Source organism: Oncorhynchus mykiss, chromosome 27 (genome assembly GCF_057628025.1).
Source record: "Oncorhynchus mykiss isolate SJ-2025 chromosome 27, ASM5762802v1, whole genome shotgun sequence".
NCBI lineage: Eukaryota > Metazoa > Chordata > Actinopteri > Salmoniformes > Salmonidae > Oncorhynchus > Oncorhynchus mykiss.
The window spans coordinates 42805001-42817500 of record NC_143048.1 but is presented as its reverse complement, the minus strand read 5'-3'; the positions used below and the strand labels follow the sequence as shown (position 1 = coordinate 42817500).

The 12500-nt window shown below is 51.6% G+C and overlaps 1 protein-coding gene across 2 annotated transcripts in view; it reads left to right on the top strand.

Annotated features, from left to right (window-relative positions):
• The window catches only part of LOC118944786 (rho guanine nucleotide exchange factor 26), a 76054-nt gene that overhangs the window by 23736 nt on the left and 39818 nt on the right, over positions 1-12500 (top strand). For both annotated transcript variants that reach the window (XM_036965864.2, XM_036965863.2), the window contains exon 6: positions 2590-2750. In XM_036965864.2, the coding sequence (XP_036821759.2) occupies positions 2590-2750 (161 nt within the window). The remainder of the gene's footprint in view (positions 1-2589; positions 2751-12500) is intronic.

Genomic DNA, 12500 nt, shown 5'->3' with positions numbered 1-12500 from the left:
TGAGCAGACAGGGATGAGGAGCTGGGGTGTAGATAGGGATGAGGAGCTGGGTTGTAGACAGGGATGAGGAGCTGGGGTGTAGATAGGGATGAGGAGCTGGGTTGTAGACAGGGATGAGGAGCTGGGGTGTAGATAGGGATGAGGAGCTGGGTTGTAGACAGGGATGAGGAGCTGGGTTGTAGACAGGGATGAGGAGCTAGGGTGTAGACAGGGATGAGGAGCTGGGTTGTAGACAGGGATGAGGAGCTGGGTTGTAGACCGGGATGAGGTGAGTAGACCAGGATGAGGAGCTGGGGTGTAGACAGGGATGAGGTGAGCAGACGGGGATGAGGAGCTGGGGTGAGCAGACAGGGATGAGGAGCTGGGGTGTAGACCAGGATGAGGAGCTGGGGTGTAGACCGGGATGAGTTGAGCAGACAGGGATGAGGAGCTGGGTTGTAGACAGGGATGAGGAGCTGGGGTGTAGACAGGGATGAGGAGCTGGGGTGTAGACCGGGATGAGGAGCTGGGTTGTAGACAGGGATGAGGAGCTGGGGTGTGGACAGGGATGAGGAGCTGGGGTGTAGACAGGGATGAGGTGAGCAGACGGGGATGAGGAGCTGGGGTGTAGACAGGTATGAGGAGCTGGGGTGTAGACAGGGATGAGGAGCTGGGTTGTAGACAGGGATGAGGAGCTGGGGTGTGGACAGGGATGAGGAGCTGGGGTGTGGACAGGGATGAGGAGCTGGGGTGTGGACAGGGATGAGGAGCTGGGGTGTAGACAGGGATGAGGAGCTGGGGTGTAGACAGGGATGAGGAGCTGGGGTGTGGACAGGGATGAGGAGCTGGGGTGTAGACAGGGATGAGGAGCTGGGGTGTGGACAGGGATGAGGATCTGGGTTGTAGACAGGGATGAGGAGCTGGGGTGAGCAGACAGGGATGAGGAGCTGGGGTGTAGACAGGGATGAGGAGCTGGGGTGTAGACAGGGATGAGGAGCTGAGGTGTAGACAGGGATGAGGTGAGCAGACAGGGATGAGGAGCTGGGGTGTAGACAGGGATGAGGTGAGCAGACGGGGATGAGGAGCTGGGGTGAGCAGACAGGGATGAGGAGCTGGGTTGTAGACCGGGATGAGGTGAGCAGACAGGGATGAGGAGCTGGGGTGTAGACCGGGATGAGGTGAGCAGACAGGGATGAGGAGCTGGGGTGTAGACCGGGATGAGGAGCTGGGGTGTAGACCGTGATGAGGTGAGCAGACAGGGATGAGGAGCTGGGGTGTAGACCGGGATGAGGAGCTGGGTTGTAGACAGGGATGAGGTGAGCAGACAGGGATGAGGAGCTGGGGTGTAGACCGGGATGAGGAGCTGGGGTGTAGACAGGGATGAGGTGAGCAGACAGGGATGAGGTTTCTGTTGTTACATGTGTTTAGTTATTGGAGTGGATAGGCATGTTTATTCTCTCCAGATGGGACTCGGCTTCTCTGTCATTCAGCCTCTGAGTACCACTGCCATAGAGGAGAAAGGGAGCCCAATGGCAGGGAAGACACAGTGCTGTCACGATACTACTTGATATCCTGATATTAGGCCTGGTATCACAATGTTGATCATACCAGTTGAAAATAGCCACATTTTCTAGCAGTTTACATAGATTTTTCACTTGCTTCTGTGCAAAAAAAAGTGTCATTTTTGAGCCCTCACCAGTTAGCATCCCTGTAATTACTCTCTCTCTCTCTCTCGTTCTCTCGTTCTCTCTCTCTCTCTCTCTCGTTCTTTTGTTCTCTTGTTCTCTCTCGTTCTTTTGTTCTCTCGTTCTCTCTCTCTATCGTTCTCTCATTCTCTCTCTCTATCGTTCTCTCGTTCTCTCTCTATCGTTCTCTCATTCTCTCTCTCTATCATTCTCGTTCTGTCTCTCTATCGTGTTCTCTCTCTCTCTGTCTGTCTCTCTGTCTCTCTCTGTCTCTCTCTCTCTCTCTCTCTCTCTCTCTCTCTCTCTCTCTGTCTCTCTCTCTGTCTCTCTCTCTGTCTCTCTCTCTCTGTCTCTCTCTCTGTCTCTCTCTGTCTCTCTCTCTCTCTCTCTCTCTCTCTCTCTCTGTCTCTGTCTCTGTCTCTCTCTCTCTCTCTCTCTCTGTCTCTCTCTCTCTCTCTCTCTCTCTCTCTGTCTCTCTCTCTGTCTCTCTCTCTGTCTCTCTCTCTCTGTCTCTCTCTCTGTCTCTCTCTCTCTCTCTCTCTCTCTCTCTCTCTCTGTCTCTCTCTCTGTCTCTCTCTCTCTCTCTCTCTCTCTCTCTCTCTCTCTCTCTCTCTCTCTCTCTCTCTCTCTCTGTCTCTCTCTCTCTGTCTCTCTCTCTCTCTCTCTCTCTCTCTCTCTCTGTCTCTCTCTCTCTCTCTCTCTCTCTCTCTCTCTCTGTCTCTCTCTCTGTCTCTCTCTCTCTCTCTCTCTCTCTCTCTCTCTCTCTGTCTCTCTCTCTGTCTCTCTCTCTCTGTCTCTCTCTCTGTCTCTCTCTCTCTCTCTCTGTCTCTCTCTCTGTCTCTCTCTCTGTCTCTCTCTCTGTCTCTCTCTCTCTGTCTCTCTCTCTCTCTCTCTCCCTCTCTCTCTCTCTCGTTCTCTCTGTCAGGCCATATTTGAGTTGATATCGTCAGAACACTCCTACCTCCACAGTCTGGAGGTTCTGATCCGGATGTTTCAGAACTCAGCAGAGCTCAGTGACACCATGACCAAGACCGAGCACCACCACCTCTTCTCCAACATCACAGACGTGTGTGAGGCCAGCAAGAAGTAGGTCCTGTGTGTGTGTGTGTGTGTGTGTGTGTGTGTGTGTGAGTGTGAGTGTACGCTTGACTTAGCTAGAGAAAGGGGGGGTTGTAGGTATTGTAATTGATGTTCCAGACAGACACATAGCTAATGAAAGAGAGAGAGAAACTGCAGCTAAACTACAAACAGAACACAAACTTCACACTGTATCATAGTCCCTGTTCCTTTATGAGCACAAACATGCTGTAGTCTGTGGGCTTGAAAACAGAGGCAGGGCTGTGTGTGTTTGAACAGAGAGAGAGTTCAGAGGCAGGCCCTTTATAAAGGCTGTGTGTGTGTTTGAACAGAGAGAGTCAACAGTGGCCCTCCCTGACTAGATTTCACCCAGTGATCTATGAGCGTCTGTGTGTGCATACAATTGTGAGTTTTCTGTAGAGAACATCGGTGTGGCTGGACTAGAGGTGATGCAAGTTTGTCATTAGAGCATGGAGACTGCTGAACATGGTTGTGTTCAATGGTCCTCACAGCTTATGTAACTGGAGAACACAGACAGACAGACAGACAGACAGACAGACAGACAGACAGACAGACAGACAGACAGACAGACAGACAGACAGACAGACAGACAGACAGACAGACAGACAGACAGACAGACCAGACCAGACCAGACCAGACCAGACCAGACCAGACCAGACCAGACCAGACCATACCAGACCGTGTGTGTGTTCCTTGACCCCTGGATCCTCTTCCTGTCATCATGCCCGGCTTAATACACCACAACCCAAACCTGTGTGTGAGAGACCTGTGTGTGTGTGAGAGACCTGTGTGTGTGTGTGAGAGACCTGTGTGTGACCTGTGTGTGTGAGAGAGCTGTGGCTGAGTGCTCTCTCATAAACACACACAACCCTCTGTTTCTCTGGAACAGTGTGTTCATGTCTGTGACAGTCTCCTGGGTTAGCTCATGCTGGCAGCTGTGTGCATGTCTGTTTCTGTGTGTGTGTGATCTTCCCATCCCCCTCTCATTCCTGAGGTGTGAACTTGTGTGTGACACAGGTAACCCCCTCCCCCACCTCACAGGTAACCCCCTCCCCCACCTGACAGGTAACCCCCGCCCCCCCATACGACAGGTAACCCCCCCACCTGACAGGTAACCCCACCCGACAGGTAACCCCTCCCCATACGACAGGTAACCCCCCATACGACAGGTAACCCCCCCCACCCGACAGGTAACCCCCACCCTAAAGGTAACCCCACCTGACAGGTAACCCCTCCCCCACCCGACAGGTAACCCCCCATACGACAGGTAACCCCCCCCCACCCTACAGGTAACCCCCCCCCCACCTGACAGGTAACCCTCCCCCATACGACAGGTAACCCCCCCCCCACCCGACAGGTAACCCCCACCCTAAACCCCTACAGGTAACCCCACCCGACAGGTAGCCCCACCCTACAGGTAACCCCACCCTACAGGTAACCCCTACAGGTAACCCCACTCTACAGGTAACCCCACCCTACAGGTAACCCCACCCTACAGGTAACCCCACCCGACAGGTAACCCCACCCGACAGGTAACCCCACCCTACAGGTAACCCCTACAGGTAACCCCACCCGACAGGTAACCCCACCCTACAGGTAACCCCACCCTACAGGTAACCCCACCCGACAGGTAACCCCACCCTACAGTAACCCCTACAGGTAGCCCCACCCTACAGGTAGCCCCACCCTACAGGTAACCCCACCCTACAGGTAACCCCACCCGACAGGTAACCCCACCCTACAGGTAACCCCTACAGGTAACCCCACGCTACAGGTAACCCCACCCGACAGGTAACCCCACCCTACAGGTAATCCCTACAGGTAACCCCTACAGGTAGCCCCACCCTACAGGTAGCCCCACCCTACAGGTAACCCCTACAGGTAACCCCACCCTACAGGTAACCCCTACAGGTAGCCCCACCCTACAGGTAACCCCTACAGGTAACCCCACCCTACAGGTAACCCCACCCTACAGGTAACCCCTACAGGTAACCCCACCCTACAGGTAACCCCTACAGGTAACCCCACCCTACAGGTAACCCCACCACATTAGTATTTGGAGTACATCAGTACAGAACCTTTATTAAAACTGCATATCTCACGTGTCAGGTGTGTTGAGTGTCTGGAACATGGGTATTCACCTCTTACCCTACGAGGTCCGAAGCCTGCTGTTTCTCTGTTCTGCCTGATAATTGCACCCACCTGGTATCCCAGGTCTAAATCAGTCCCTGATTAGAGGGGAACCTGGTGTCCCAGGTCTAAATCAGTCCCTGATTAGAGGGAAACCTGGTGTCCCAGGTCTAAATCAGTCCCTGATTAGAGGGGAACCTGGTGTCCCAGGTCTAAATCAGTCCCTGATTAGAGGGGAACCTGGTGTCCCAGGCCTAAATCAGTCCCTGATTAGAGGGGAACCTGGTGTCCCAGGTCTAAATCAGTCCCTGATTAGAGGGGAACCTGGTGTCCCAGGTCTAAATCAGTCCCTGATTAGAGGGAAACCTGGTGTCCCAGGCCTAAATCAGTCCCTGATTAGAGCGGAACCTGGTGTCCCAGGTCTAAATCAGTCCCTGATTAGAGGGGAACCTGGTGTCCCAGGTCTAAATCAGTCCCTGATTAGAGGGAAACCTGGTGTCCCAAGACTAAATCAGTCCCTGATTAGAGGGGAACCTGGTGTCCCAGGTCTAAATCAGTCCCTGATTAGAGGGAAACCTGGTGTCCCAAGACTAAATCAGTCCCTGATTAGAGGGGAACCTGGTGTCCCAGGTCTAAATCAGTCCCTGATTAGAGGGAAACCTGGTGTCCCAGGCCTAAATCAGTCCCTGATTAGAGGGGAACCTGGTGTCCCAGGTCTAAATCAGTCCCTGATTAGAGGGGAACCTGGTGTCCCAGGCCTAAATCAGTCCCTGATTAGAGGGAAACCTGGTGTCCCAGGCCTAAATCAGTCCCTGATTAGAGGGAAACCTGGTGTCCCAGGTCTAAATCAGTCCCTGATTAGAGGGAAACCTGGTGTCCCAGGTCTAAATCAGTCCCTGATTAGAGGGAAACCTGGTGTCCCAGGTCTAAATCAGTCCCTGATTAGAGGGGAACCTGGTGTCCCAGGTCTAAATCAGTCCCTGATTAGAGGGAAACCTGGCGTCCCAGGTCTAAATCAGTCCCTTGTTAGAGGGCAACAATGAAACAATGCAGTGGAACTGGCTTGGTGGTCCAGAGTTGCGTTTGAAGGATCTAGAGCACAGGTGTCAAACTCATTCTATGGAGGGCCGAGTGCCTGCAGGTTTTCACTCCTCCATTGGACTTGATTGATTAATTCATGTCACTAATTGGTAAGGAATTCCCCTCACCTGGTGGTCTAGGTCTTAATTGAAAGGAAAAACTAGCAGACACTAGGCCCTTCATGGAATGAGTTTGACACCCCTGGTCTAGAGGAAGGTGACTGAGAGAAACAAAAGTAATCCACAGTCTTCTCTCTATTTGAACAGGATGTTTAAACCTGCCTCGATCCAACAGTCTTCTCTCTCTGGTTGAACAGGATGTTTAAACCTGCCTCGATCCACCAGTCTTCTCTCTCTGGTTGAACAGGATGTTTAAACCTGCCTCGATCCACCAGTCTTCTCTCTCTGGTTGAACAGGATGTTTAAACCTGCCTCGATCCACCAGTCTTCTCTCTCTGGTTGAACAGGATGTTTAAACCTGCCTCGATCCACCAGTCTTCTCTCTCTGGTTGAACAGGATGTTTAAACCTGCCTCGATCCACCAGTCTTCTCTCTCTGGTTGAACAGGATGTTTAAACCTGCCTCGATCCACCAGTCTTCTCTCTCTGGTTGAACAGGATGTTTAAACCTGCCTCGATCCACCAGTCTTCTCTCTGGTTGAACAGGATGTTTAAACCTGCCTCGATCCACCAGTCTTCTCTCTGGTTGAACAGGATGTTTAAACCTGCCTCGATCCACCAGTCTTCTCTCTGGTTGAACAGGATGTTTAAACCTGCCTCGATCCACCAGTCTTCTCTCTGGTTGAACAGGATGTTTAAACCTGCCTCGATCCACCAGTCTTCTCTCTCTGGTTGAACAGGATGTTTAAACCTGCCTCGATCCACCAGTCTTCTCTCTCTGGTTGAACAGGATGTTTAAACCTGCCTCGATCCACCAGTCTTCTCTCTCTGGTTGAACAGGATGTTTAAACCTGCCTCGATCCACCAGTCTTCTCTCTGGTTGAACAGGGTGTTTAAATCTGCCTCGATCCACCAGTCTTCTCTCTGGTTGAACAGGGTGTTTAAACCTGCCTCGATCCACCAGTCTTCTCTCTGGTTGAACAGAATGTTTAAACCTGTCTCGATCCACCAGTCTTCTCTCTCTGGTTGAACAGAATTAATGTCTCTTCTCCATGCACTCAAACAAACAAAACAAATTGACCTCTAACCATTAGCTCTTCTCTGTTCTGGGCTCTCTCTCTCTCTGGCTCCAGTGGAAACCTTGTCCTCCACCCTCTCCTCTCCTTCCTCTTCCCTCATCACCCCTTCCCCCTGTTCTTCACCACAGTGTTCTCTCTGACTGGTGTTTATCTGGGTCAGTCAGACCGTCCCCTGCAGCACAGTCTCCTCTCTGATTGGTGTTTATCTGGGTCAGTCAGACCGTCCCCTGCAGCAGTGTCCTCCAGTACAGTGTGTGTGATCTGAACCTGGTAACTGGTGTGTCCTGGCAGGCCAGAGGTCAGGGGACAGCTTTAGGAATGTCGGGGGACAGCTTTAGGAGGGGCAGGGGACAGCTTTAGTAGGAGGGGCAGGGGACAGCTTTAGGAATGACGGGGGACATCGTTAGGAGGGGCAGGGGACAGCTTTAGGAATGACGGGGGACAGCTTTAGGAATGACCGGGGACAGCTTTAGGAGGGGCGGGGGACATCTTTAGGAGGGTCAGGGGACATCTTTAGGAGGGTCAGGGGACATCTTTAGGAGGGTCAGGGGACATCTTTAGGAGGGTCAGGGGACATCTTTAGGAGGGGCAGGGGACATCTTTAGGAGGGTCAGGGGACATCTTTAGGAGGGTCAGGGGACATCTTTAGGAGGGTCAGGGGACATCTTTAGGAGGGTCAGGGGACATCTTTAGGAGGGTCAGGGGACATCTTTAGGAGGGTCAGGGGACATCTTTAGGAGGGTCAGGGGACAGCTTTAGGAGGGGCAGGGGACAGCTTTAAGAGGGGCAGGGGACAGCTTTAAGAGGGGCAGGGGACAGCTTTAAGAGGGGCAGGGGACAGCTTTAGGAGGAGGGGCAGGGGACAGCTTTAGTAGGATGGGCAGGGGACAGCTTTAGTAGGAGGGGCAGGGGACAGCTTTAGTAGGATGGGCAGGGGACAGCTTTAGTAGGAGGGGCAGGGGACAGCTTTAGTAGGAGGGGCAGGGGACAGCTTTAGGAGGGGCAGGGGACAGCTTTAGGAGGGGCAGGGGGCAGCTTTAGGAGGGTCAGGGGACATCTTTAGGAGGGTCAGGGGACATCTTTAGGAGGGTCAGGGGACAGCTTTAAGAGGGGCAGGGGACAGCTTTAAGAGGGGCAGGGGACAGCTTTAGGAGGAGGGGCAGGGGACAGCTTTAGTAGGATGGGCAGGGGACAGCTTTAGTAGGAGGGGCAGGGGACAGCTTTAGTAGGATGGGCAGGGGACAGCTTTAGTAGGAGGGGCAGGGGACAGCTTTAGTAGGAGGGGCAGGGGACAGCTTTAGTAGGAGGGGCAGGGGACAGCTTTAGGAGGGGCAGGGGACAGCTTTAGGAGGGGCAGGGGACATCTTTAGGAGGGGCAGGGGACAGCTTTAGGAGGGGCAGGGGACATCTTTAGGAGGGGCAGGGGACATCTTTAGGAGGGGCAGGGGACATCTTTAGGAGGGGCAGGGGACATCTTTAGGAGGGGCAGGGGACAGCTTTAGGAGGGACAGGGGACATCTTTAGGAGGGACAGGGGACAGCTTTAGTAGGATGGGCAGGGGACAGCTTTAGTAGGAGGGGCAGGGGACAGCTTTAGTAGGATGGGCAGGGGACAGCTTTAGTAGGAGGGGCAGGGGACAGCTTTAGTAGGAGGGGCAGGGGACAGCTTTAGTAGGAGGGGCAGGGGACAGCTTTAGGAGGGGCAGGGGACATCTTTAGGAGGGGCAGGAGACATCTTTAGGAGGGGCAGGGGACATCTTTAGGAGGGGCAGGGGACATCTTTAGGAGGGGCAGGGGACATCTTTAGGAGGGGCAGGGGACATCTTTAGGAGGGGCAGGGGACAGCTTTAGGAGGGACAGGGGACATCTTTCGGAGGGACAGCTTTTGCACTGGGATGCAGTGTCTTAGACCGCTGCACCACTTGGGATCCCGATAGCGATACATATCACGATATACACATTTGTTTTGTAAATTCAATGAATAAATAGTTTATGTAAAGGCCTATTTCTTATTACAGTTTTAATTATACTCAACAAGTTAAAAAGTGTTTACTCATATTTGATTATTTATTTTATTTAGAACCTGTGCAAATGTTAAATTAAGCATGTAACAAAATATAAAATGTTAATCTATAGAACCTAAAGGTAAATGTAAAACACTTCAACTATAGTTTCAAACAAAATAAATATAGGCCTTGAAATATATATATTTTAGGGGGGCTTGCCTGTTGGGTCTTGTGACGGGTGTGGGTCTTGTGGGTCTTGTGACGGGTATACAGAGATGACCAGTCTACAGAGGAGTATAGAGTGCAATGATGTGTCCTATAAGGAGCATTGGTGGAAAATAAAGAACATCTAGTCGCTCGAGAGCACCCTTGCCTGCTGACTACCTCAAGCTCTAAACCCTCAGAGGTAGTAATCACACCTGTGGGAGGAGGGGCATTCTTCTTACCAAACCACATCACATGATTTGTTTTGGAGGTATTCAGAACAAGGTTAAGGGTAGAGAAAGCTTGTTGGACACTAAGAAAGCTTTGTTGTAGATCATTTAACACAAAATCCGGGGAGGCGCCAGCTGATTATAAGACTGTATCATCTGCATATAAATGGATGAGAGAGCTTTCTACGGCCTGAGCTATGTTGTTGATGTAAATTGAGAAGAGTGTGGGGCAGAGGACAGCTTTAGGGAAGGGTTATAGTGCCTGGCTTTAGGGAATGGTTATAGTGCCTGGGTTTAGGGAATGGTTATAGTGCCTGGGTTTAGGGAAGGGTTATAGTGCCTGGGTTTAGGGAATGGTTATAGTGCCTGGGTTTAGGGAAGGGTTATAGTGCCTGGGTTTAGGGAAGGGTTATAGTGCCTGGGTTTAGGGAAGGGTTATAGTGCCTGAGTTTAGGGAAGGGTTATAGTGCCTGGGTTTAGGGAAGGGTTATAGTGCCTGGGTTTAGGGAAGGGTTATAGTGCCTGGGTTTAGGGAAGGGTTATAGTGCCTGGGTTTAGGGAAGGGTTATAGTGCCTGGGTTTAGGGAAGGGTTATAGTGCCTGGGTTTAGGGAAGGGTTATAGTGCCTGGGTTTAGGGAAGGGTTATAGTGCCTGAGTTTAGGGAAGGGTTATAGTGCCTGAGTTTAGGGAAGGGTTATAGTGCCTGGGTTTAGGGAAGGGTTATAGTGCCTGGGTTTAGGGAAGGGTTATAGTGCCTGGGTTTAGGGAAGGGTTATAGTGCCTGGGTTTAGGGAAGGGTTATAGTGCCTGGGTTTAGGGAAGGGTTATAGTGCCTGGGTTTAGGGAAGGGTTATAGTGCCTGGGTTTAGGGAAGGGTTATAGTGCCTGGGTTTAGGGAAGGGTTATAGTGCCTGGGTTTAGGGAAGGGTTATAGTGCCTGGGTTTAGGGAAGGGTTATAGTGCATGGGTTTAGGGAAGGGTTATAGTGCATGGGTTTAGGGAAGGGTTATAGTGCCTGGGTTTAGGGAAGGGTTATAGTGCCTGGGTTTAGGGAAGGGTTATAGTGCCTGGGTTTAGGGAAGGGTTATAGTGCCTGGGTTTAGGGAAGGGTTATAGTGCCTGGGTTTAGGGAAGGGTTATAGTGCCTGGGTTTAGGGAAGGGTTATAGTGCCTGGGTTTAGGGAAGGGTTATAGTGCCTGGGTTTAGGGAAGGGTTATAGTGCCTGGGTTTAGGGAAGGGTTATAGTGCCTGGGTTTAGGGAAGGGTTATAGTGCCTGGGTTTAGGGAAGGATTATAGTGCCTGGGTTTAGGGAAGGGTTATAGTGTCTGGGTTTAGGGAAGGGTTATAGTGCCTGGGTTTAGGGAAGGGTTATAGTGCCTGGGTTTAGGGAAGGGTTATAGTGCCTGGGTTTGGCTGTGTTAGAGAGGCGTATAGGTTTGGCTGTGTTAGAGAGGCGTATAGGGATGGCTGTGTTAGAGAGGCGTATAGGGATCGCTGTGTTAGAGAGGCGTATAGGGATGGCTGTGTTAGAGAGGCGTATAGGGATGGCTGTGTTAGAGAGGCGTATAGGGATGGCTGTGTTAGAGAGGCGTATAGGGATGGCTGTGTTAGAGGCGTATAGGGATGGCTGTGTTAGAGAGGCGTATAGGGATGGCTGTGTTAGAGAGGCGTATAGGGATGGCTGTGTTAGAGAGGCGTATAGGGATGGCTGTGTTAGAGAGGCGTATAGGGATGGCTGTGTTAGAGAGGCGTATAGGGATGGCTGTGTTAGAGAGGCGTATAGGGATGGCTGTGTTAGAGAGGCGTATAGGGATGGCTGTGTTAGAGAGGCGTATAGGGATGGCTGTGTTAGAGAGGCGTATAGGGATGGCTGTGTTAGAGAGGCGTATAGGGTTATAGTGCCTGGGTTTAGCTGTGGCTATTCAGATGTTTCTTTATTCCAAGTATTCCATTAGTCGACCACTTTTTCTGAAGAAATGTATATTATAGGTCTATTTTATCAATTACAACATACCATGACATTTGAAATTCTTGATTTAATAAAACAACAAACTTTTGAATGTCTTTTTTTTCTGTTATTTTTATTTTTTTCCATGCGGCCCAATAAAAAGACGTATCATACATAGCCTCCACACGCGTGGAGCTTGTTGTTGTCGGCCAATCAAAGCGGCACTACAGTCAGAGGCTCCACAGCCCAGCAGGTGAACTGGGATATTTGTAATCAATGCAAAATGGAATTAAAATGACAGAATGACATTACCTTAATGAGAAGGACTAGACAACAACCACCAACAGGTAGACTGTTGTTTCATCTGAATGGAGTTGTTGTAGACCAGGACGGGGAGCGCAGCAACACAGCCTGAACTAGCCTTGTTGTAGACCAGGACTGGGAGCGCAGCAACACAGCCTGAATTAGCCTTGTTGTAGACGAGGACAGGGAGCGCAGCAACACAGCCTGAACTAGCCCTGTTGTAGACGAGGACGGGGAGCACAGCAACACAGCCTGAACTAGCCCTGTTGTAGACCAGGACGGGGAGCGCAGCAACACAGCCTGAACTAGCCTTGTTGTAGACCAGGACTGGGAGCGCAGCAACACAGCCTGAACTAGCCTTGTTGTAGACGAGGACAGGGAGAGCAGAACTAGCCTTGTTGTAGACGAGGACGGGGAGCGCAGCAACACAGCCTGAACTAGCCCTGTTGTAGACGAGGACGGGGAGCACAGCAACACAGCCTGAACTAGCCTTGTTGTAGACGAGGACGGGGAGCGCAGCAACACAGCCTGAACTAGCCTTGTTGTAGACGAGGACGGGGAGCACAGCAACACAGCCTGAACTAGCCTTGTTGTAGACGAGGACGGGGAGCGCAGCAACACAGCCTGAACTAGCCTTG